This window comes from Notolabrus celidotus, chromosome 12 (genome assembly GCF_009762535.1).
Source record: "Notolabrus celidotus isolate fNotCel1 chromosome 12, fNotCel1.pri, whole genome shotgun sequence".
NCBI lineage: Eukaryota > Metazoa > Chordata > Actinopteri > Labriformes > Labridae > Notolabrus > Notolabrus celidotus.
The window spans coordinates 21,639,394-21,665,745 of record NC_048283.1 but is presented as its reverse complement, the minus strand read 5'-3'; the positions used below and the strand labels follow the sequence as shown (position 1 = coordinate 21,665,745).

The window sequence follows — 26,352 nt, the reverse complement described above, 5'->3', positions numbered from 1 at the left end:
ATCCCTAGTCCATACTGAAATATCTAAATAATAGCTGGATAAATTGTAATGGATTTTTGTCAAAAACTTGAATTGATAGCTGAAGATCTCTGGCCCTAATGACACTTCAGTCAGCTTCACCCTGTATTTATTGCTTACAAGCAGCAACTTTTTAAAACACTCAACTAAGACCATGACTGTGGTTAATCTCCTGCTGTGCATAAGTGCAGCCTCACAGAGCTGCTAGTGTTATCATATTTACAATGTAACAAATGACTGTAAAAATACCACCTCTGGCTCTGATGTTCAGCCAATCAACCAATATCCAACTGCTTTTTGTTTTAACTTTTCAGCCCACAACTTTGCTGTTTGTCTGATCAGTTGCTTTATGACGTAACATGTTACTCCTAATGAATGAATGAACCTATGAATAAATTACTACTACTACCCATCTCATCACTATCATCTCTCTCTCTCTTAATCTCCTCTATCCCTTTTTCCAACCCCAAATCGGTCACGGCAGATGGCTGTCTAACATGAGTCTCGTTCTGCTCGAGGTTTCTGTCTGTTAAAAGGAAGTTTTTCCTCGCCGCTGTCACTAGCTAAATACGGCAATGTGCAATGCTCATGGTGGATTAAGATGATTGTAATAGGAGACTGGATCTTATCCTGTCTTGATGTTGGGTCTTTGTTAATAATGTAACATATAGTATGGTATAGACCTGCTATAAATGAATTAAAGCTGCTGTTGGTAGGAATGGTGTTCAAAACTTTACTTTTTTTCTGCTGGGTTTGGAGAAAAGGTCATAATACCAATCGGTACTGATCGGTAAGTGAAGTAATTTGTGTTTTCTAATGCCTTTGTATTAATCAATGTTATTATTCCCCTCTTTCCCGTTATCACGGACCAATCAGAGCTACTCCCAAACCCTCTGTTGCCCTGATTGGCTGGGAAGCCACTTCTTCCTCATAGAATGCGCACAATAATTTTTTGTGGGCAGGGTTACGGAAGCAGAGAGGGGAGGGGGAGGTGAGTGAGAGAAAATCTGGTGGGAAGGGGTGGTGTTGACATTCAAAATCTCTCTCAGAACTGATGTTTATATCACAACTACCAACAGCAGCTTTAACGAATGAATGAATGAATAAATTCATCAATGAATAAATTCATCAATGAATAAATTCATCAATGAATAAATTCATCAATGAATAAATTCATCAATGAATAAATTCATCAATGAATAAATTCTACTTTCCTAGGACAAAACATACTTTGAGTTAGTAAAAGTAATGACCAGGTTTTCTTACTAACCACCCTGCTGTGTGAAATACTTGATTCTGATTGGTCAAAATCCCTTGACTTTACAGTAGTTATTCACTCTGAATGACAAAGGTGATGCCAGGGACAACCTGATCATTTCAGAGAAAAATGTTACTTTCCGGTAGCATCAGTAGACAACATGAAGAGTATTTGCATCATTCCTCTTGATTTATTCTGAAAGCACTTTACCTTGAAAGAAAATGTGAAATTTAATCAATTAAATCATCTTAAGATCAATACTTCAAGGTGAGACAATACCCCTTTTCTTCGTGTCAACGTCTTGTCTCACCCTGTCAGGATTCTCTTTGGCATAACTACCTGCTATCGTTATGCCAATTAACTATACATTTGACCTTACTTAGTGAAAGTTAGCAAAAGTTTGCTAAATTTAAATTAGCTTTGAAGCGGCTTATGCTGCAATAGCATTTCTCTCTGCAAGAAAATAACTCTGAAGTAAGTTTGCTCCTTATCCGAGAGATGCAAAAATTAGAAACTGTTGCACCAGTGTTTCCATCATGTTACAAAGCTGCTGTGGACAGCTCTATCTTTTTTGAGACTACTTAATGGACACACAGATTTTAAAGGTTTGTCCACCTGCGTTCGTGTTATAATGTATCTAAGCTGGGTCATAGTAAGAAAACTAACAAGCAAGTGAAGAGGATGCTCACCAATCATACTCTGAACACTTCCACACTTAGCTGTGGAGGTCTCTAATCATCCAAAAAGTGCATGTGTGTACCATGGGAGCACAGGACCTTTAATTTGTTTGTTTCTGCTATAAGCTCCAGCACATCGATACTGAGGAGCTTGTTTCAGTCTAGACAGCTTTTGCCATGGGATTAAAGAAAAAGTATTTCTAACACTCACATTTCCTAACTACCATGATATACAAAATCAGATATCTATCAAACACCTCTGAGTGTTCAATCATTTGCAATGCAGACATGGCTGAAGTATTGTAATGCTAATAATAGCAGAACATTCAGAGCTGGATCAGTGGGTGCTGGCAACATTTATGAGAGTTTTAACAAGAGTTTAGAGGTGGTAAATGATGCAGACATATCACTGAGAAGCTGAATGCACTGGTGGGGTAGTGTATAATTTGTAGCTTAGATATATATGTATGTTCTTTCGTATACCAGGGAAGTTTGAAGTGAAACTTAATTTGGCATGGTGTTATCTCAGATAGATAGAGGGAGGAGGGGGGACCCAGGGGATAGAAGCAGTTCCCAGGACATTTTGTGCTGGGAGAAAGAGGGGGTAAAAAAAAAAAAAAGAAAAAAGAGAGAGAGAGAGAGAGAGAGAGAGAGAGAGAGAGAGAGAGAGAGAGAGAGAGAGAGAGAGAGAGAGAGAGAGAGAGAGAGAGAGAGAGAGAGAGAGTGATGGGATATCTGCTGGAATTCCCTGGACAGCCAAAACCCAACGGCAAACAGCATGCAGGCACAGGCAATCACGCACGCACACATATATATACACACACACACACACGCACGCACGCACGCACGCACGCACGCACGCACACACACACACAAACACACACACACACACACACACGCACACATAAGAATAGCATTCCTTTCTATAAATAGAAAGTGCTTTGTCCACATCCTCCATATGGCTGTCAAATTATCACAAACCCTCTTCTGTCTCAGTATATAAGTTCATACAGGAGCCTATATGTGTGTGTGAAAATTTTGCATCATACACTGAGTTCAGACTCTTTTTTAGGCTTGCAACACCTCGGGCAGTAGTTCCCCTTGAAGCCTCTCAAATCTCTCTGGATGCGTTTTGCAGCAGCTTGCCTGGGGAAGCATCTAAGAATCTGACGTAGTGACCCGTGACGCTGACCATCCAGCCAAAGCTACTTGTTTGTGTGTGTAACAGCATCCAGGTTAGTATGTTCAAATCAATTTTAAGAACTTAAAGTCACTAAATGTTTATGTGTTTCAGAACTTACTAGTGGTGACCTCTTTGATCATCTCTGCTGAGGCGTGACATCCATTCACTATATGCCTGGTCCACATGGACAGATCCTTGGTGGTCTCCGCCCTGAACAGGTGAGTCTCGATGCCGAGTCGAGTGCCAGTCCGTGTGGCAAAGAAAAGCTCTGTACCAGAGTGAGGCGACCCTCGGTCAGGGCCAGAGTGGACTAGACTGGAAAAACATACACACATACATCATCGGGGTGATAAGAGTCATGTCACGGTTAAGTATTTTGCCAAGACAAAGCACATCTGTTTTTATTATTAAATTTGCTTTCATTTTACATTAAAACTGTTGACTCTGAGGGGACTGATAAACTAAAGTATGTGACTCGGTCGAGGCAGATGGCTGTCTAACATGAGTCTGTTAGACAGCAGTTTTGAAGATATTAACATTCCAAGTACCATTATGAGAGACACAGCTGACTTGATTGACAGGCAGGAACACTGTAGCTGTTGCAAGGAGGCTCAAAGCCCGCCTCTTTACCTCACACTAGCTCGACAGAAGTTAGATTGAGTTCAGCATTTACAATATGGCCCCCGCCGACGGCTTCAAACAGCACTTCAGAAACAAATGGGTGCCGTCACAAATACTACGTCCATTTATTATAGTCTATGGTCTGACCTCTGCTCAACAAACAAGCATTTAATTAGTTGTTTTCTTTCCTTCTGAGGGACAAACCTGACAATGTTTGCATTTTTACATATTTATTTGTGCTTTTGATCATCATGATGTTATTTCAGCAAACTAAAGATCTCTTAATTGTCAGTAAATAACAAGAAATAAGGTTTCTTTCTGGGCAAATAATGCAGAAGTAAGCCAGAGCCTCTGTGTAAATTACTCTCTACTGTTGAGACAGACTCAAAACTAATGAATGTGCTCTACTGCAGCGGTGTAATGGACCAAGAAATTATGGCACAGGAAAGAAGTTTTGTCTGAAAGTTGTTTAACGCTAACAGCTGGCTACACCGAAGTCAGAGAAAATTTGGCATCTGTCCCCAGAGCCACACATCGCATATTGTCAGAGAGGTTGCAAGAGTGGTCAGGCCACTAAACACACATTAAGAGCCTTTTTGCTCCACATGCTGACTAAATATCAGCAAAACTGCATTTTACTACAAGCCAAACTTCAGCCTTACACACTCTCAGGAAGTGTGGAATTTGAGAATGCAAACAACTCAGTTGTATCACATTGCACCTGTTAGTGCTCTGAGAAAAATGATGACAGATGTTGATATTGTTTGGGCTCAAGCAGGGTTGGTTTTGCTTTTTGTACCAGGTTAAGATACTTTCCAACATTCAAATTAGCAGCCTTTATAAAGTAGCTTCATATGTCTAAACAGTGTGGAAGTGTACAGCAACTTAAGCCTATTGGTATGGTATTCTTGGACCACCATTATTGATACCAAGTTTAGAGTTGGTTTTCAAATCTAAATCCCAGGACAGAAAAACATTTCCATAGAACATTATTTAATAGTGAAAACACACACTGTGTTTTGCATGTGCACATATAAGGTTGACATACCGTGTTGCTAAAAGTGGATAAGTGTGTGCAGGGCTCTGCCAGGCCTCTTTGCCTCGTGGTAGACTGTCAAACAACAACAGGTCTTTCTCCGTCACCACCACCAACACTGGCTTCCAGCTCTGCTTCTCACTCTCCGTCTGCAGCACAAACAGGGAGACAAGGAGAAGTTTGCTTCTATTATTTATGCCCATTCATCCTGTGCAGGGCCGAGGGGTAATCCAATATTAAAATTGAAAACATCTAAACAACTCAAAAACTTTTTCAAAGGATTATTTCAGGGTTATGAAATGTGCAGAAATAGCCAGAGAGCCTGGAATAAAGACTTTTCATTTTCCATTGACATCAACAGTTTTAATTGGGCCGTAAAAGTTCTAAATTTGTTCACAAAGCAATAATGGGGGCGGCAGTAGCTCAGTCCATAGGGACTTGGCTTGGGAACTGAAGGGACACCGGTTCGAGTCCCAGCATGGACCAAGTTTGGCAAGTGGACTGGTGGCTGGAGAGGTGCTGGTTTACTTGCCTGGGCACTGCTGAGGTGCCCTTGAGCAAGGCACCGAACCCCCAACTGCTCTGGGTGCGCTGGTCGACGGTAGTATCCTCACTCTGACATCTCTCCCTAAGCATGTTCACTGCATGTGTGTGCATTTGTATGTATATACCAAAAAAAAACTGTATGTGTAGCATATCCAAAATAGCATGAGTGAAAAAATTGAATTTACCCTTGGGGATCAATAAAGTATCTTTCTTAAAAGGATTTATCAATAAATGATGAAGATTTGTATTTATTTCAACAGATAAACTTAGCAATTAATCAAGCTGACAAGGTTGCTCATTTGTAATTGAAACCAAGCCCTACCTTGACTACTGTGATGCAGCAGAAGTAATTATATCCAAACTCTTTAATAACTGTCAAAAATACTGAAACTGTACTCAGGTTTTTTGGATGAAAGCAGGGATTTTATTAATAACATTAATAACTGTGTGCCACCTCTCACTTTAATCCAAGAGCGACTACAGAACTGTTTCTCTCACATCAACTGTGTACAACATTCATCTGTGCCTCGGTCATATTTAACTCCATATTTCCATAAAAAATGTTTCAGGTCTTTTCCTGGAAATCTATAAGTTCCCTACGACACACTCGATGGCAACTGGGAAATGATCCAACAGTGCTTTACCTTTAGAACACATATTTTTAATCTTTTACCTTTGAGAGAACACACACACACACACACACACACACACACACACACACACACACACACACACACACACACACACACACACACACACACACACACACACACACACACACACACACACACACACACACACACACACCGGTATTTTATTTTACAATGCTCCATAACTATTCTCATTATGAGAGCTTATCTGCAGCCCAGCAATGGAATCCTAAGCTGCTCTTTGAAGTTCTGCCTCAGCCAATTGCATCGTAGGATTTAAAGGGTCGAAGGTCAGCTTTTTAACATAATGAGAATATGTTGCTAAGTAACAGCATTGTACTGCATTTGAAGGATCAAAAACTGGAAAATTCATGAGGACTGAATTAGACAGGTACAAATGTGTGTGTGTTTGCACATGTTAGTATGTTTGTCTCTGTGTGAAAAGGAAAGTGAGGCGGAGTCTCTCTATGTATTTGCTTGTGTGAATTTTAAAATTGTGTGCATGTGTGTTAAAAACATTAACATTATACAAATATTTGCATACAAACAAAGCTACCTGTGCACACAGTCATTAACACACAGTTGCTATTCTGTACCCTGACTGCAGGATGTCTTCCTACTAGTCTAAACTTCACAGTCAGAACTATACAACACCTGGCTGTGTTCTGACCTTAAACTCTTTTTCTGAAACTGTTGAGACCTGAAAAACATTCACATCCACAACAGACGTCAATAGACTGGCCCGATCATAATGTCAGGAGAGTTTAAACTTTTATCTAAAGTTCACATTTTTCATTTGTTGCATCATTACCTCCGTCTCTTTAATAGGTAAAAGCATGTTAGACACCATGAATGCTTTTGATTATTCCAAAGTGGTCATTGTTTTTCCCATTATCTCTAAATCTCCCTTTCTAGTGGCTTTTTGGAATGCCTTCAAACACTGTTCTCGTCACATTTCAAATAAAGAAAGTAGTTTCAAGCATGCCACAAATTTCAAGAGGACATGGACAAAATTAAGGGTTTACAAAGTCACATCATTTCTCTCTTATTCTCCTCTATCCCTCTTTCAAACCCCAACTTGGTTGAGGCAGATGGTTATCTAACATGAGTCTGGTTCTGCTCGAAGTTTCTGCCTGTTAAAAGGAAGTTTTCCTTGTCCGTGTAACTACCTAAATACTGCAAGGTGCAATGCTCAATGCAATGTGGATTAAGATGAGATAAGATCGAGTCCTGTCAATAAGAGGGGGACTGGATCTTATCCTGTCTTGATGTTGTGTCTTTGTTAATAATTCAACTCAGAGTACGGTCTAGACCTGCTATGTTTGTAAAAGCGTCTTAAGATAACTTTTATTGTGATTTGGTGCGATACAAATAAAGATTGATTGACCATTTGTGAAAAATTAAATCAATAAAAAAAAAAAAAATGTTAAATGATATAATAAATAAATATATTTATGTATAAATAATTAAATATCATAGGCATAGTCAATGTATTGTGCCATTTAAATAACACTAGAAAACAGGCACACATCACATATTGTAATTACTTTTCACAACTAAGGACACGATATGAAATTCCTAAAATCTATTCTTAACCTTTTAACAGCTGTTTTAAGACCAAAGGACCAACTAAAGTTGTCTCCACATTTGGTTTGTAAAACCCAAATTGATCCTTTAAAGATAGAGGAGCACACACATGCACACATACAGCTACACACTAGTCCCAAAAAGGTAACAACAGTGAAGGCACCCCATTAAAAATGTGAGAAATTTGAAGGCAAGGGTCTCTCTCTCTCTCACTCTCTGTCTCACACACAAACACAAGCACACACACATACACAAAAAATGGTACAGTTGGGAATTATAAAGCATTTTACACTGCTTATCTCTTTCACATGCACCCCCACACACACAGACACACACACACACATACACACACACACACACACACACACACTTACCTTAGCTGCCAGCCATCCCAGGTGTCGTATTTCTTTGCTGCCAGCCACCTCCATCCTGGCGGTGTTCTGGATGACCTCTGCCAGCGCCCGCTGTGTGGGGACGGCAGGTTTTAGGAGAGACGATCATTCAGGAAATATAAAATTCAAAGCATCTCTGAGGGGCTGAATCATAGCCACAGAGTGTGATCATTAAAATATCTCATTCTAAAATAGTCACACTAATGAAAAGTAACTGTAAAACCAAGTAAATCAAGACATACCTGTGCCAGTGTGGATGTGACGGTGTGCATGGCAGAGAACCAGGACAGGGCAGATGGTTGGTCTGGGCAGCGCAGCACCACGGTGTGCCTGGCGTCTGGGGAGTGCAGCTCCAGTTGTCTGGAGGAAGAGATAAGAAAAGTTAAAACAGCTTTAACCTCACCGTTATCAGCAGAGGTTCTTAAACTTTTACAGTTCACAGCCCTCAATGAATAAATTCCGTTTTGAATATCGAAAATGTATTGCTAGCGCTATCAGAGCAGACCCTGTTTTAAACCAAATTCTGTCCATGTAGGTCTCAGCTTCAGCAGATGCTTGGTTTCCTCATCCACTTGAAAATGGGTACCCGCTCACACAATGACATGAAGTGCATTGAATTTTGAATTTATTCAGGTCAATTGCTCATGCATCCTCTGTGGGCCACATGACACAATGTTAGTCTCCCACTAAATTTCCATAACTAATCTCCTCACATCATATGGGAGTATTTCTGGCCTCCAGAGAAATGCATCTGTAGGATGCTCCTCTGTCTCACTGAACGGTTCTTTGATGGTGTGCTCAGTGAACATGAATTTTAAAAAGGTACACAATGCACCCTTTACAGCGCATAAAGCTATGCGACATAATGTAGCATCAGTCCTATTGGTGTCTATCTCCCTAGAGGAAACCTGTGGGTAAAATATTAAAAAGTAAACTGTTTATTGTCCCTTTTCAAGGGAGGAAACAAGAATCCCAGAGCAGAGGCACAAAGTAAGAATGATCTCACCCTGAGAAATGAAAAGTATAACTCAGTGTGTGAGCATACTGAGAACTGGTCAAGTCCATGATTTCATAATTTTATTCAATATGACGCTCAAGTGATGTATTCACAAAACAGCTAAACAGTGAATAAAAAGGGTGAGTAACACTTGGATGCACTTGAGGCAATATTAAAGGAGTGCAGGCTCAGTTTTGACTATCAACACAAATGAAAATGCAGTCTCTATTTGCAGACTCAGAAACAATGTAGCACCTCATTTAATAGCACCCCACTGTCGAGACGCTCCCAGTGATTTTAAATAGAAACTACTCTAAATCCAGGGTGGTTTCAATTGTGCAAACATGCTTTCTTTACAGCTCGTTTTATTCATACAGTGCACCCTGGGGACCTGGAAAAACCCCGGTGAATGTGATGAATTTGCTCTTCTAAAAAACTCTCAGAGGAAGGAAAGAGTGTCTAGATCCGCTCCAGGTGTTTCTCTGGTCAGGGGTTAAAGATACAACAGCTGCCATTAAAAGGAGAGTTAATTAAGGACAGGCCAGGGTAGAGCAGAGGGGGAGGAGGGAGGTGGGATTGGGGAACACAAGGCCAGATGGGTCTCTGCTCCAAGGATGATGTGTGTAATACAAACAATTTAACTCTCATTAGCTATACCTGACCCAGAGGTAACATTACATAGCATTTTTCTGGGTAAGATAAGGAGTGACTAGGTTATTTTTACCCTTCTGTTGCATATGTAACACAATGTATTCACAAGGGAAATCACTGATGGAGGATGGCCAGTACTTGAAGGTACTGGATACCTTGGGAGGAATGAGAAATGTCTGGTCCTGCTTGAATGGCTATCCATTTCTGACTTGATCAAAGGCTAGTAGCTCTCGCAGGAATAACACTGTATAGTATACTGTATATATATGGAAAATATGTATTCAAGCTAAGAGGGTCTGTTCCAGCATACAGATGTGATTCACACTGTTTTATTACATATTAACCCAGTGCACACAGAAGCAACATCAAAGACCTGTTTGAGCAATAAACCAAGCAACAGTAAAGTAAAAACTCAATGGTTTTGAGTAATGTGATAGCCTTAGGTAACAAAATAAAACATAGTGAGAATTCACAGTTCATTTAATTTATTTTTTAGCAATGATTTTTTATTTTTTGGTGATTTAACTTCATTTGAATTTGAAATAATTGTAACAACATAGTCTTGGGACTTTGGCATAGAAAACCTGAAGAAATTTAAAGTCCTGAGCTAAAATAATTCAAGAGAAAATTCAAAGTTTGTCTTTGGGCTTCTGAATAATTGTCTTTGAATGACATGACAACTGCATGTTTTATTTTCAGGCTTTTCTTTGTTTTGAATCCTCTCAAAATGTGGGCCAAAAAATATATACTATATATATTTTTCAAAAAATATATAGTATATATATTTTTTACTATGTACACTGCCTTTCCAAAAAAAAAAGTTGCACACTCTAATATTTCGTTGGACCACCTTTAGCTTTGAGTTCGGCACATATTCGCCATGGCATTGTTTCGATAAGCTTCTGCAATGTCAACATTTATTTCCATCCACAGTTGCATTAATTATCCGCCTAGATATTGTTTTGATGATGGGAGAATCGCTGCACAAAGTCGTCTCCAGCACATCCCAAAGATTCTCAATGGAGCTGAGGTCTGGACTCTGTGGTGGCCAATCCATGTGTAAAAATGTCTCATACTCCCTGAACAACTCATTCACAATGTGAGCCTGATTAATCCTGGCATTGTCATCTTGGAATATGCCCGTGCCATCAGAGAAGAAAAACTCCATTGATGGAAAGACCTGGTCATTCAGTATATTCATGTAGTCAGCTGACCTCATTCTTTGAGCGCATAACGTTGCTGAACCTAGACCTGACCAACTGCAGCAACCCCAGATCATAACATACCCTCACAGACTTCTAAGGTAGGCACGAGGCATGATGGGTGCATCACTTAATCCGCATCTCTTCTTACCCTGATGCGCCCATCACTATGAAACAGGGTAAATCTGGACTCGTCAGACCACATGACCTTCTTGCATTGCTCCAGAGTCCAATCTGTATGCTCTCTAGCAAATCTCCTTAGTTGTTTACTTTGTTTGGCCAATAATATAACCATTCTGGAATAGATTAACATCCATTGTTGTCTTAGAAATGAGAAGCTACTCACTGCATCAGCTTGGGTTAAATCAGTTGTTGCTAGCTGAAACATAATCATCACTGCAGTAATTATCCAAAGGAAGGCTCTTACCTACTTGCTTTGCTGAATTCAGGTGGTGACTTATTTTTTTGGACGGGCAGTGTATATTGTATGTTTTGTAAATTTTACTGCTCTATCCCTCAAAAATATTTTAAAAGTGCAGTCAGATCTCACAACAGTTTAAAGGTCTCCCATCATTCAAAAATTGTAAGTTCCCTGATTTCTTTCTTCTTCTAGCACTGTGGGATTCAAAAGATTTTCAGGACAACTTCCCTCGCACAGTCTTTGAGGTTCACATAACCGACACCAATTATTCAGTGTCACCTGATCCCTCACCATTTTTTTTGTTATATTTGAGCATCTTTAAAGTTCTGATTCAATTTTATTTGTGTGCTCAAAGGGATAATGATAACCCTCAGTGGTTGACCTGTAAGTGGTTATTTCTGCACGAATACACTAGAACAGACATTTACTTATCAAATAAGATTAAAATAACAGAGGTCTTGCAAAAGGAACCCAACTAGCTGTGAAATTTCAGCATCCAAAAAGTCTTTTCATATATTTATAAGCTGATTTTGATGGGTTTTTTTTAGAACGTCTCCGACAGAGAATTTGGACACAGCTCAGCAGGACACTGAGGGTTTTTCAAGGTAAAAGATGAGATGTCCTATTCAGCGATGCTGGAGACAGGAAAACACGCCTCTGTTAAAGTGAAATACATAAAAAAACTAGATAATGTAATTTCTGAAGACATTGTAGTGTTAAGGCTGCATTCTCAAAAAGCTGACACAGCAAATGCTGTATCTAAAAAGTTGAATAATGTAAATAATGAATGAAAGATATGGGATACATTAAGGTGTATAGAAAAGTTGGATCTTAACAGCTAATGCTGCATTTGAAAGTTGATTAAATTAGTAATTCATGATTGCAGCATCACACCACTGGACTAAATCAGAAGGCTGTATCATTAGTTATGAGGCCATTTTGAGACTCCTGGAATCGGATTTGTGTTGTTCTGTCATCTACGGCAGGCATACACCTGACCTGTGCGAAAAAATTGAGAAACAGGTATGAGAGAGAGCATTTTCTTACATGCTTTCTTAAATGTATCAAGGTTAAACTCTTCAACTTTATAAATCAATAAAGCCGTGAGTAGCCAAGCTTGTTCTGCTGAGGCCCTACTTTGCCTCTACACAATCAAAAAATGTTTTCTTTTGATATCCAAGTGGCACGCATTCACTCTTAAGATTTTTTTCAAGTATGTTGCCTCTGTAAAAATAAAGATTAAAGGAGTTTTGTTAGAAGTGTATTTCTCTTTTCCTTTTTTCTTGGCCTCATCTATACCCCTCCTTCTTTTTATACTCCTCAGTCAATCTTGCCATGCCTTCTCTCAACATTTTAGATCCACACTGTGAATGATAAAAGTGTAATCCTACCATTTTTAAATATTTAATCTGTCACCGTTTGTCACAAAAAGACTCTGTGTCCTCAAACAGTGTGTATAGCTGGGTCTTGAAAATGTCCTTTGAACATTTTACTGAAAGATAAATCAAGTCTCCTGTACTTCTCTGCTAGGCCCGCCTCTCCTTATTCCCTCTCTCCCGTCTATCCTCACAGGCTCTCCAACTGTTTTAACAACATCTGCTGAAATGAAGACAGAAACCCTCAGAGGGATATTATATTTACTGAATCTTGTTAAAAAAAGAGGATAAACCATATCCCCTGTCATTTAATAAATAGCCATTGGACCATTAAAAGTCTCCAGCCAAAAATAATAGAAACAGAGTAGGTGTAGTCTAGCCCTGTAATTTTAAACTGATACATTTAACTTCCCAGGATAAATGTCAGTTTCATGGATTAAGTAGAGCACAGCACATTCAGTGTGGGCGTCCTCTCGTTTAAACATTTACTAAATATTTACTGGAGAGCCAAAGGGGAATTTGTGCTGGCTGTGAGGATAAGGAAGGATCTTCATAAAAAAACATGCTGGTCAAGGTCAATTTAGCTTTATCTCTGCTTGTGAATCTGCCCTCCAGCTCCATCAAACCACAAAACACTGTGTTATCTGTGTGAAGCAAAAACTCAGCTTGACACTGGATGAATTATTGACTTCAATTCGGTGTATGACTGGCTGAACAATAAAGTCAAAGTTACAGCTAACAAGGTGAATGTTCAACCTTCTTGTGCTCTTAAAAAAAGTTTAGTAGCTCAACCAAGTTTTGTGAAAGTGCAGCTAAAAAGTTTCAACAAAAGTTAAAAAAAAAAAGTCAATTTATTAAATTTTTTTACAATAAGGTTAATCAACAACCCACCTGAAAAAAGTAAACCAAAACATCTGTTCCAATCAAGTGTTTAACCTGGTATTTCTACCTCATGTTGACTCAATTCAAGCTTCACACTACTGACACCAGAGAGGTTTGATCTTATCTAATTCTTAGCAGCACAGACAATGAATCTACTGTCTGATAAAGTAAAGTTGTTCCTTAGAGTTCTCACGAGCTCTCAAAAAAGGGTTTTGTATGTTTACTTATTGGTATAATAGAGTTAACCTTTTCATGTTAAAACAAAAATAGAGGTAATTGCTCATCTTTTATTTTGAGGCCTTACTCCATTAAGTACAGAAACTTCATGTAAGCTGGTATTTAACTGTCTCTGAACATTTGTCATAAAGGTACCACATAATGGTATTTGTATCTTTTTGCAAAATCCAAGTTTTCTTTTGATTAGATTTTTCAAATTAGTTTCAAAAAACATAAAAAATTTAACTTCACCTGTAGGGGGAGGGTGCAGAAACATTCAGAGGTGGAAAAACACCAAAACAAACATGGCAAGCACTCCAGAAGAACCCATTGAAGAGGGGTTTTTGCTTCCACATTTTCTTCCTTGCTTGGCTGGAAGACGACTAAATTATATGTTAAGTCAAGCAACATCTTTTTCACCTTTTAGGACCTTTAATGTTCTCATATTCGACACTATTGGCTTCTGTAGGCTATCAATGTCTGCAACAGTCCCGCCCCTGCATCATGCTTTAAAAGGGAAAAACAAATAAAATTGTCTATCTATCTGTCTCCCTGTTTCCTTGCCTCCTCTATCCATCTGCCTGTTTGCTATCCATGTTTCTCTTTTTGTCTCTTCTTCTATCCCACTTTCTCAGCCATGATTGTTCACCATTGTGTCTGGTTCTCCTCAAGGTTCTACTTGTTCTAATTTTTTGTCTTGCCATTGTTGCCAAGTGTTTATTCAGTGGTGAATTAATGTTGGGTCTCTCTGAATAATATAACAAAGATCTGGACCTGATCTAAGTGTAACATTTCCTAAGATAACGTTTCTTGTGAGTTGGTGCATTTTTTAAATCTTCTGTAACGCACACTGAGTTTAAGTTTTTATGAAATGTGCTATACAGATGAAATTGAATTGAATTAAGTGTATTATACACATGGAGCTCAAACCTCTGGGGTCACTCTGGTGCTCATACTGCCAACAGTCAAGTGCAGGGTGCAGCTCTGTCCTCTCTGTCAATAGCTACAGACATTACCAGCAAGGAAATGGACAACTGCATCACTGTCAACTAACAAAGCACAATCTGCCCAGTCAATCGATGATGTCCTCATTTTTCTTTTTGTGTATGAGTCTTTCGGAGCGTTACCATTTGTATTTGATGGTTCCACCAGTGAGTCGTCTAACAACGTCCACACAGACGCAGGAACTTTGAAGTCACTGCTCACTGTTACTATTTGACTTTGATGTTGCCCCCTTCGTCCGAAGCTTTGAAGTTTAGTGAGGCTCAGCTATCTCACACTTCAAATTTTCTACATATGCAGAAAGGGACACACATAGATTTTAGAGAGAAACTAAAAGCTTAAAATAGAGCAAAAGAGAGACAATAATGAGAAGAAGAGAGAGATAGAGGGAGAGGATTGACTCTGACATAGTAAGGCATTTAACAGAGAAAGCTGGAAACAAACACAAGTAGAATATCAAAGAGAAGAAACGAAGACGACGGTGAAAATGACATAGGGGGCAGAAAAACACTAACAATAAGGATGGATTAAAAAATTCAGGAAAAGAGGGAGAGATGACAGAAAGAGTCAAACATGAAGGGTAATGACTTGGTATGAGAGAAACAGGGAAAGAAAATGGGACAGAGAACACACATTCACAGACTGTGACACCAAAAAGTTGAAACAGTAATTTGCTTTTTGGCCCCATGCTGTTTGATTTTGCTTTTGTCATATTACCAACCAATTAACTTGACAGTACATCCAAATAGACCACCCCCTGCTAACTAGGAGCTATCAGGGCACATACTTCAAACGTCTGTCTTAAGAAAAACTGAAAACAGTCTAAATAAGTAAAAACACTAATGAGAAGTCATATCAGGATTGAAGAGGACTTCTTCGTGACACAGGCTTGAGTTGAGGATCAGGGAGGAATGTGTTAACCTTAGGTTAACTATCTTTCACTTATTTAAATGTTGAACTGTGGAGCATTTTCCTGTGACAATACTGAAACAAAGACTGTGAGCAAGTTTATGCAGTTAAGCAAAGTTTGCCACTTCAATCACATAGAACACTTCTCTAACTAAAAAACATATCTAAAGCACCCTTTTCCCAGTTCCAGCGTACTTGAACTCCAAATGAACTTTAAAGTCTCGCTTTTGTGCATAAGGTAATACTTTCCTTGCTATCATCCTTTTTTAAAAAGAGGATAAAATACTTTGTATGACCGGCTTTAAACCCTGGAACAAGCATTTTCTTCAGCAGTTGTTGACTGACATGTAAAACTCAACATTGCAAGCAGAAACTTGTTCAACAGCTGCAGTGCTCTGATACAGCAAATTAAAGTTGCCAACAAAGAAAAACTAGCAAGAATTAAGTAAATTCTTAAAGAATTCAATCTGAAAAATGTCATATCCCTTCTCCCAAAACACATAAACATACTTTTACTCATTAACAGTACGGGACTGGTTTATGACAAAGTGTTGGGGAGAGGAGCATGGCGCAGCACCTTATTATCATCGTTTTAAACTTAATTTGCCATTCTTGCACAGCTAGCGTGCTAGCTTGAGCATGAGCCTATGCTCGTTGTTTAACGCTTTAAATTTTGTTCAGAGCATTTTGTTTAAAGCATTTTCTGCAGGGTTGTGATGAGAGTTTAATGAAGGTTAGACAAAAATGCTAGCTAAATAATTTGTCTACCCTGCCTTTAGGTGACCTCTTCTTTTAAAACAATTTAAATTCACTGTTAAGTCTAAGGATGTTTTAAAAGCTTGTTAGCCTGCCTTGCTAAGATTGGCACATCTGATTGCAGAAACCTTTCTTTCATTTTATTTAACACCTAATTCTCATTGGCAGTTCCCGCACGTCTGATGTTGTATTGTGCTTGGTGCTATTATTGGTGTGGGTCTCACTTACCTGTTCTCAGGGTCTGGCGTGGTCATCGCTCGGGTTACATAACACATCTTGAGTGGAATGCATCTCCTGTCGCCCTGCAGTGACAGTGATGGCTGGGTGGGAGAGCTTGGGAGGTCAGATGAGGAGGGGGAGGAGGAGTTGATGGGGGGACTACCCAGGCGAGGAGAGTCTGGGGGTGGAGTTTCCCAGCCGATTTCGGACACAGGAGAACCCTTTTTGACATACGGTGTCGCCTCACGCATGTACTTCACTGCATAGAAAGGAAAGAAACAAGTTTATAGTTATCTCTAGAGCAGTTTCTTGGTCTCAGATTTTGATTCCCTCATTTCATTGTGTTATTAAAAACTGGAAATTACTTCCATCTCTATACACTAAACAATATGTGGTAAACCTTGTTTTATCAAATGCTTGGTGAGATATTATTTTGTGAACAGGATGTATGCTGCATTATGTTTTCGTGCTTATAATAAAACAATAATCACATTCAAACTGCAACAAGGCCGACTACACCATACAATGAGGTTTAATGGAATAAGGACTATAGTATGTTCATCTTGTAGCTAGGGCTGGGCGATTAAATGATAAGGATAACTATTGTGATATTATTTTTCTCCATATATATATTTATAACAAATGTACAATAAAACTGTGAGGGAGGGGGCGGTAGTGTGTCTTAAACACTAGTTCCCAACCAACATTAAACCCTAGAAGAAGATGGCATGGACCAGCCAATCATGTCGCAGAGTAAGAGGTAGGCAGGCTTAAAGACATTTGAAGTTGAATGTAAACACAGCTGGAACGAGTGTCAGCCACACTGAAGAAAACGCAAAACCTACCAGCTCAAAGCAGAGTGAAAACAAGAATGCTCAACAAGAAAGGCCACTAAACTTCATTAGTTAAGATATTTTGGCTATTTACTAGACTACTAAACATCCCAGAGACAAGCTAACAAACCGTCTGGTTTCTTCAACTTTCACTCAGGAGAAAAAAATCTGCCTTTAAAATGATACGAAAAAATTATTTGCTATTTATTGTGAAAATTATCGATATCAACTGATATGAAAAATGTTATTGTGATAACATACATTTCAATATCGCCCAGCACTACTTGTAGCTATCTTTTTCATAAGAATCTCATATTAGGAGCTTTTCAAGGGCAATACAAAAACGACCTGTTCACACTTTTGAAGGCAGTTTCCTGCAGTAACAGGTCAGAGGAAGGATGTGGGGCTACCACAGGTAGACAGCAGAAATAGAAACTAATTATCTAATGACGATACAGCTGAAGCATTAGCTTAGTTTTAAAAACTGACATCATGTAAGTCAACTCTCAGCAAATCTCTCCGCAAACATGCATGCTTGAATGGTGCTTGCGCTGTGATGGGTGGCAAGATAAAATGTCACTTTTTGTTCCTATTAGAATAAGTATTGACTATCATTCAGTATAACTATTGCAAGTGAACACAAGTCAGTCTTTTACATATGAAACCTCATTTTCTCTCACTGAAAAGTATGCCAATGAATCAGCCGATGCTTTCTCAGCTGATTAAATTATCATCTTAAGCCTTCCTATCACAATGAGCTGACACATTGGGATCACTTTGCTTAATTTTAACACAAAAATAGCAAAAACCATTTTAGAATTTCCAAAACAGACTTTGATGTTCCTTGAGCTCTCAGTCAACCTATTAAAATGTAAGCATTCATCCTGTACAGAGCTCTAAATGATTCACAGCTTGTCTCTGCTGCCATGGGCACAAAGTATCAAGAGAGTTGTAGTCCTGGAAACTCTTAGTATACCCCCATATCCTCCAATGTTTCCTGATAGGACAGTCCCAACTGATGCAGCAGAATTCCTCAGATAGTCCCATTTCGAAACAGCAAAATGAAAGTTACTTGTAAATGTCAAACTCAGACTCACTGGAGGTTTGATTGCTATTTGAAATTCCTTGTGTTTTTAGGTTTGAGAAGGGGAGAGGAGAAGAAACAGACACATTCCCAGCTACAGAGGCAGAGATGAAGAGGGTGCTCAGTGTGCTCGCTTTGTCCTCATTGTTCTGAATCCTCTGTATGCACTGGGTATTTAATTGGCATATCCCACAATATAAGTGGTGTATAATTGGCATATGGCTGGTGGCATTTGTAATCCAGCATGTGAACTATTCTTGGGAGAAGCACTACAGACTCCTGTGAGACTGAGTAACAAGCCTAACCGCCAACCTGTGGATGAGAGATGACAGGCCGACACATAACAATGAGGAGGAGACCGGGGGGGGGGGGGGGGGGGGGGGGTGGTCGACAGTGTCCTCAATGGACCTACAATGACAATGTGATTCAATCGCACAGCAGAATAACACACACAGTCAGATTGTGTTCACAGACCTGAAACATGAATTTGTTAAAAGGCATCATAACAAGGTCCAACTCAAGTGGAGTCAGTGGAGTGAGAAGATTGAATCCGCTGCAGTTGGATGATGACAACCTTGTCTGGCCCTGTTAGTAAGGAGACATGCATTTATGAGACTGAAGAGGCACAAAGGCAGATTTGCTAAGGTATTTACATTTTGAGAGGGGAGGGCAATGCCAGCAGGGAAAATGCAAAGTAATTTCTTATTTTAGCAACACACTGATAACAGCCTGATGTTAGACAAAACTATCAACTCACTTTACTCAATTTACATCAAAGATGAGTAGGAATGCATAATGCATATCAGGTTGATAGTTTATCGGCCTGATAATGGAAATATTTGTATCATTTTTCTTTCCACAAATAATTCTATCCCATGAAAACAACCAATAAAAGTTGCTTTCATGCTTATTAACAAGCCTACACATTCCAACACAGAGAAGAACAACAAGCATCTGCTTGGTCGAAACAGATGGCTGTCTAACATGAGTCTGGTTCTGCTCGAGGTTTCTGCCTGTTGAAAGGAAGGTTTTCCTTGCAGCTGTAACCAGCTAAATACTGCGAGGTGCAAAGCTCAATGTGGATTAAGATGAGATGAGATCGAGCCCTGTCAGTAAGAGGGGACTGGATCTTATCCTGTCTTGATGCTGGGTCTTTGTTAATAATTTAACATATAGTACGGTCTAGACCTGCTATGTTTGTAAATGCGTCTTGAGATAACATTTGTTGTGATTTGGCGCTATACAAATAAAGATAAAGAATAAAGACAGCAGCTCTCTAATTGCGGCAGGAGGCAGCAATTAAGAACATATTTTTATACAACAGAAGTATTGAAACAAGCAAAAAAGCAATAAACCATAAAATCAATAAAAGCGTGGAATAGTTAGTAATGACCTACCAGAGGATATGAGGTTACATTAAGGCTCGTAGGGGGTCAGGAGGTCAGCGAGTAGTCTGGGGCTGACCCCCTACGACTTTAAAAGTTAACACCATCATTTTAAAATCAATTCTAAAATTGACTGGGAGCCAGAGAAGTGATTTTAATGGGTTTGTTGTGTTCTCTCCTGCTGGACCTGGTTATGAGTCTGGCTGCGGCATTCTGGATCCGCTGAAGTTTACTTAGGTTATTTTGTGTGACACATGAGTAAAGTGAGTTGCAGAAATCTAACCTGGATGAAATAAAAGCATGACTAATTGTTTCTAGGTTTTTGATTTATAAAAATTAGCACATTTTTTCTTAATTTAAAAGTGTGATTGGACAACAGAATGTATGTGTTTATCAAAACTGTTGTGAGATTCAAAGATAATACCAAGGTTTCTACAGGAATCAGTATTAGTTAATAGAAGGGGACCAGGATGGGCTCAAATATTATTTATTTGTGTGTAAGTTGGGACCTATAATAATTATCTCAGATATTTCTGAGTTTAATTGTAAGAAATTGGTTGCCATCCAGTTATCAATATCTGCAATGCACATGTGAAGGTTGCTTAATTGAATTGAGTCTTTACTGTCAAATGAGAGATATAACTGTGTGTTGACTGCATAGAAATGGTAAATATTGTTTTTTTAATATATATAACCAAGTGGTAACATGTAAATTGAAAACAGCATGGGGTCCAATCTAATATGGACATGTTAAATCAGTCCAATGAGAGTGCTTAGTTTGAAGACTCAGTGGCTGGATGAAAACTTTAACATTACAAAGACATTATTGGATGCACAGTGCTGTGGTTTACAGTGATAAAAATACATGACAGCTGTAGAGTCAGAAGAGTTCTTTGTTTTATGTGTGTTGACAATAGTGATTTCACTTAGAACTTGTTAGTATAGAATGTTCATAAATGTATATATATCTGCTCACTGAATCTTATACTTTCTTACTCTCAGATGTAGATGAACAACACATTTTGTATTACAAAAAAGTAACAAAAACATTGGTAATCCAAATTGTACATCCCTAGAAACTTTTCAATGGAGTTTTCTCACTTTACAGTCAAAGTTCTCCACTGCAAACCATTAACTGAAGCTGTTTCTGTAATAAAATACAGTGACAACATGGAATAGTCCAAACAAGAGAGACTTCCACACCTTCTCTGTCTTATGAATTAAGTGTTTGGAATGATAACGATGATAAAGACATCTTTATTAGTACCATTTGTTCGTTTGGTGTTGCAGAAGAAGCTGGAGGAATCTCAAGATAATTCTAACGCCAAATTAAAAATCGAAAACAATTTCTTCCCATGACATTATCTGACCTCTAGCATCGATGGAACAATCTTGCTTATTTATTAGTTTATTTAAAGGGACAGTGCATATTCATGAGCATTTCAGCGTAGCATCCACGTAAATATGCCAGAGTCAGCCATAAGGCCAATTTTCATCCCCAGCAGGTCAAAACAGAGTTCATTACAAATGATAGAGATAAATAACAGATGGAAACAGTACATGATAGCATGACAATGAAAACAACAATACATCACAAGTGCAAATAAGCACATTAAAGTGTCGTTCAGCATAATAGAGAGATATGTCTGGAGTTGGACCAAATAAACATGGACCAACATATCAGTATATCACACAAGTAAAAATGCAAACATTAAATCTTTGAAATAATTAGTGTATTCAAACACAAAGTTATATTAGCTTCCATTACTGATTGGTTGTCTAATCTCTCCATCAAGGAAAATGACAGATGATCTGGTTCCTCTGCCTAACATGTATTTCTGCTGCACTGTTTTGAAATCATTTTAGAGAACACATTGCACTCTCTACACATTGCATTAAACACTAATCCAAAACAGCTATTACACAAACTTGATATTTAGTGGGGGATTTATTTTCAGTTAACATTCACTGAGACAGTCTTGAGAGAGGAAATGTAAACTCATTGACCAGCGTCACTGCGCCCAGAAGTAGAGCTGTAAGTGTTTCCAGCAGAGGGGAAAATAAATGGGGTGGAGTCAATGTGATCATTACCGTGAAGTGTGTAAATGTGTGTACATTCCCATGGGTCATGCTTTTTTTTCTCTGTTGCACAGCCAACTTTGCACAATAACCTCAATAACACAACAAGAACATGGAGAGGATTGGACTTGTACTACTTGAAGATTCATTGGAAAGCAGCTGGTTTGCTGTTATATAACTCAAGCAAAAGATCAAAATAAGAAGATTCCCTCCCTCATCTGTCCGCTTTTATTTTCCATTCTTCTGCTTCTGCTTTGGACTAAGTGAGTGAAGACATAGAAACTCAGCTAAATCTTTTTTATTGCGACTCATTCACTTAACTTAATGTAGAAACAGTAACATTAGTCATGATGCAGATGTCTGGATGCCATTGTATAACCAAGGACCAGCTGTTCGGCTCACCAGTGAAAAAGCTATTCGCTTCCATTGATGGTAATTCAAACTGCTGTAAACCCATTCACTCACACATTCTTCCATGAACACTATTTATTTTAAGTGTTAGAGCTTGTTGAGCTGACAGTGAAGTAAACAGTCCACAAATTTCACTTGTGCACCCAGTCGTTTACAATGACTACACACAGAGACACACACACGCTTGTTCAGTGGCATTTCTCAGCATGTGTGTTTGCGCAGTGTCGACCGCCTTTCACACACTCTCCACTCTATAACATCAGCTGCCGTCTCGCTGTCTTTTTCACTCAATGGTCCTTAGCAGTATTTAATGAGCTCTTAAGTCATCAGACATCCTACTATAAGTCTGAAATGGGGGAAATTTTATTCAGTGAGAACCAGAGGAGAAAAGAAACCTTCTCCCATGAAAAGGTGGAGGTTGGGGAGAGAACAGACCGTGGTAAAAAGGTAGAAAAGAGGAAAAAGGCTCCTCTGATTGCAGAATGAAGCCTTTTTACTCCTCGTAAGAAAAGAGCAGGTAGCAGGATACTTCAGCAGCACAAAAGGCCTTTACAAATTTACCCTCAAGGCATCTTTTTGTAAGTTTTGGATCAGCCTCTCAAGGAGTTCAAATATTTCCTTCACTGAACAATGAAAAGAAATAGTCTTTTTTTAGAATGCATTTAATTCTAAGAAGGTAAAATAACTTATGGGCAATGAACTTTGACCTTCATATCAAACAGCTACCAAACCTCATCAAGCTTGTAACTTCCAGAAAGAAGGAAAAAAAAGTATGTGCTTATATCAAGGAGAAACTGGTTTGTTGAATACACTGGCGAAAATACTGCTGTTCATGGTGGATCCAAGATAAATCCAGAATGAGCTAACTCATTGTTTTGTAACCTGGGCAGTTCAGAAAATGGATACCTAATTTTGAGGTCCTGATTTAAAAAAAAAAAATCAATATAGTTGGTTGAACATGTTGCCAACCGGTTAACAATAACCGATAGTGCATGAAGCAGAGAAACTGCGAGATGATCATTTGCAGTCTATGGAGGTGGTTTGTATATTAGAAGTTCTTGTTTACCCAGAGTCCAGGACATTTCAAAATGACACATTTCAGAGCTGTAATCGCAATACTATGATACAGTGATATTTTTGCTTAAAGTGTAACTAAACCCCAAACCACTTTTATGTACATATTTATATAGGGATTTAGTAATGCTGTTAATCAATGTGGGTCTTGATCCCAGTAGTTGAGCATAAAGTATTGAAATTCCTCAAAATGTGTTGAAAATTTGTGTAGCAACTGCCATCTGCAGGTCCAAACCTGTCTACTGCGATGAAGTTTTTCTAGTGGCTGGCTGAGTTCACGGTGACATATTTGGTACTTGCGTCTGTCATCGTACCCTATATAACCTACCTCACCACATTCCACAAACTCCAGCCATGTCCAAATTTATACATTGATTACATTACATCCAATGGCGTTTTTTAATTACTGGGTAGATGCTCTTCAGCCGAAACTAGGGGGTTTAGTTACCCTTTAAGGTTATCATACCATCAGAATCTCATACTGGCACATGCCTAGTCTGAATTCTTCAAAAAGAGATTTCTTTTTAATCTGGTGGTAATTGTGCCATTGTTGACATTTGAACTGAGAAGGCGGGGCTTTGCTAATGGTAAACTAGTATGGTCAACCTCCACATGAACAAGAGCTACTGTTCATGTTGTATCACATTTTAAGCACCTTATCCATCACACCAAAGATTTGGCATACAGTCTTATGTCTCTTAAAGTTATAACTCTACTCTGAGCATTTCCTCAATGTTTACTCTAAATAGGAAAAATACACACACTGGCAAAAGTGGGAAATTAAAGACATGATACATTAACCTTATTGTGACCATTTATGATCTTTAACCAGACCACTGTGTGTTACATGTACCTTAGTTTGCATAATCAGCAGCATAAACTGCCAAACTTGCTTAAAAACCACAAGCACAAAAAGTGTGAACAGATGGCCGTTCATCCATACAGATATAGATTCAATGGAAGTCTGTAAAGCAGCATATCAGTCCAACGCTGTCTTACTATGGATGATTTTCAGTCAGCTGCACAGATCTTCTTTTTAAATTTCTAATTTTAGAATTCGGCGGTCTGTTTAGTCAAAGTGAAACTGCTAAGTTTTATGATGTCTTAGGTGCTTGGAATCAATAAACAATGAATATGCAAAAGTACAACGGTTACAACTGCAGGACCTTTTGAGCTCTACCTCTCTGTCTCTTCTTGTATTGGCTCTATAATCATTCACAGATGAGGGGGATAACGGAATCAATCTTTTATCTTTGTCACGATCACCTCTGCAACTGCTCAGTGGATGTTATTATCATGACTCAGGCTCCACAAACAGTGGCCGTGGAGATGATGGTTTCTCTAATGACATAGTCAGCTGGTAGACATATCGGTTCTCTCTTTTTTATCTTCTCCTCCCTCACTTACAAACTCACTGTCTAGACCTCCGTGATGATGACTAAACATGATTACACACATGCATACACACTGTAAATGTCCAAATAAATCTCTCTCTCTCTCTCTCTCTCTCTCTCTCTCTCTCTCTCTCTCTCTCTCTCTCTCTCTCTCTCTCTCTCTCTCTCTCTCTCTCTCTCTCTCTCTCTCTCTCTCTCTCTCTCTCTCTCTCTCTCTCTCTCTCTCTCTCTCTCTCTCTCTCTCTCTCTCTCTCTCCCTCTCTATCACATTGCTGACAGCAGCACATTCACACAGTCATGCACAAACCCATCCAGATGTCAGGTGATGACAGGTTCAGCTTGTTAAGGGATCAATGGGAGCGCTTACAGGACACTGACTCACTTCCTGTCTGCTGAAGTGTGACAGATGTTCTCTATTGTTTCAAACTTTTGGTTCTCAATTTCCTCTGTTTTATTTTTAGATCTTTTGGACTCATCTTCATGCTTACAAATGAATTAAGCTATTTTCTTCTGTGTGTCTGAACTGATATGAACCTGGTGTATTTCCCTTAAGATTGTAGCTGCTGCCCGTTTTAACCCAGACTGTTTTCTCTCAGCAGAGCTGAGATTGTCTAATAATAGCTTACCCACTGTACCCTTGAATTTCTTCATATGAGTTATGTTTCTGCTAGGGATGCTCCGATCGATTGGCCACCGATCATTATCGGCCGATTTCTGTGAAAAAGTATGTGATCTGCGTATGCCGATCAATGCCTTCATTGCCGATCACAAAAAACCATCACCTGTGGCACAAACTTGGCAGCCTGCAGCCTGAAGAGGACCTGTGTGTAATGTGCCCCCTCCCCCTTTCCTTCACACTGCGCAGGCGCGCAGCAGCAAACCACAACAGACATGTCTGCCGTGTTGAACTTTTATACATCTAAGAGTGATGTAAAGTTTGCATCCTGCAACACATGCAACGAAAAAATACCTCGCAGGGGAAGCACGTTAAAAAAGCCTCAACACAACCAATTTAATAAGACATTTAAAGAGCAAACACTTGGCGGAGTATGGTGAGTTTTTGAGGCTCACGGCAGTGAATGAAAAGAAGACAGCCGGAGCAGCATCAGTCAGACGGCAGCTAACACAGCCCACGGTGGCAACACTCGCCTGTATGAGCGTGACAGTCAGAAGGCTAAGCAAATAACCCGAAAAATAATTGAATCGGGTTAGATGAGCCTTTCTCAGTGGTGGAAGACACCGGGTTCCGCCGACTGCTCTCTCACTTGGAGCCCCGCTACATGCTACCGGGAAGTAAATATTTCATAGACGTAGCGCTGCCAGAGCTCCACCAGACAGTGTATTCTCACCTCGAACGTCTCCCTAAAGAAGGAATCCCATTCTCTGTAAGTTTCACGAGTTTCAAACATGGCATATTCAGAAAGACAAACTTGTGAGACATATTGTCTTTTATTTATTTGACTTTCTGCACTATTTAGCCTGTTGAGAGCCTT

The 26,352-nt window shown here is 39.1% G+C and overlaps 1 protein-coding gene across 1 annotated transcript in view; it reads right to left on the bottom strand.

Moving 5' to 3' along the window:
- The window catches only part of sntb1 (syntrophin, basic 1), a 49,398-nt gene that overhangs the window by 15,276 nt on the left and 7,770 nt on the right, over nt 1-26,352 (bottom strand). The window contains exons 2-6 of the mRNA XM_034698370.1: nt 16,609-16,858; nt 8,211-8,328; nt 7,951-8,040; nt 4,806-4,942; nt 3,255-3,451 (exon numbers count right to left, since the gene is read on the bottom strand). Of these exons, the coding sequence (XP_034554261.1) occupies nt 3,255-3,451; nt 4,806-4,942; nt 7,951-8,040; nt 8,211-8,328; nt 16,609-16,858 (792 nt within the window). The remainder of the gene's footprint in view (nt 1-3,254; nt 3,452-4,805; nt 4,943-7,950; nt 8,041-8,210; nt 8,329-16,608; nt 16,859-26,352) is intronic.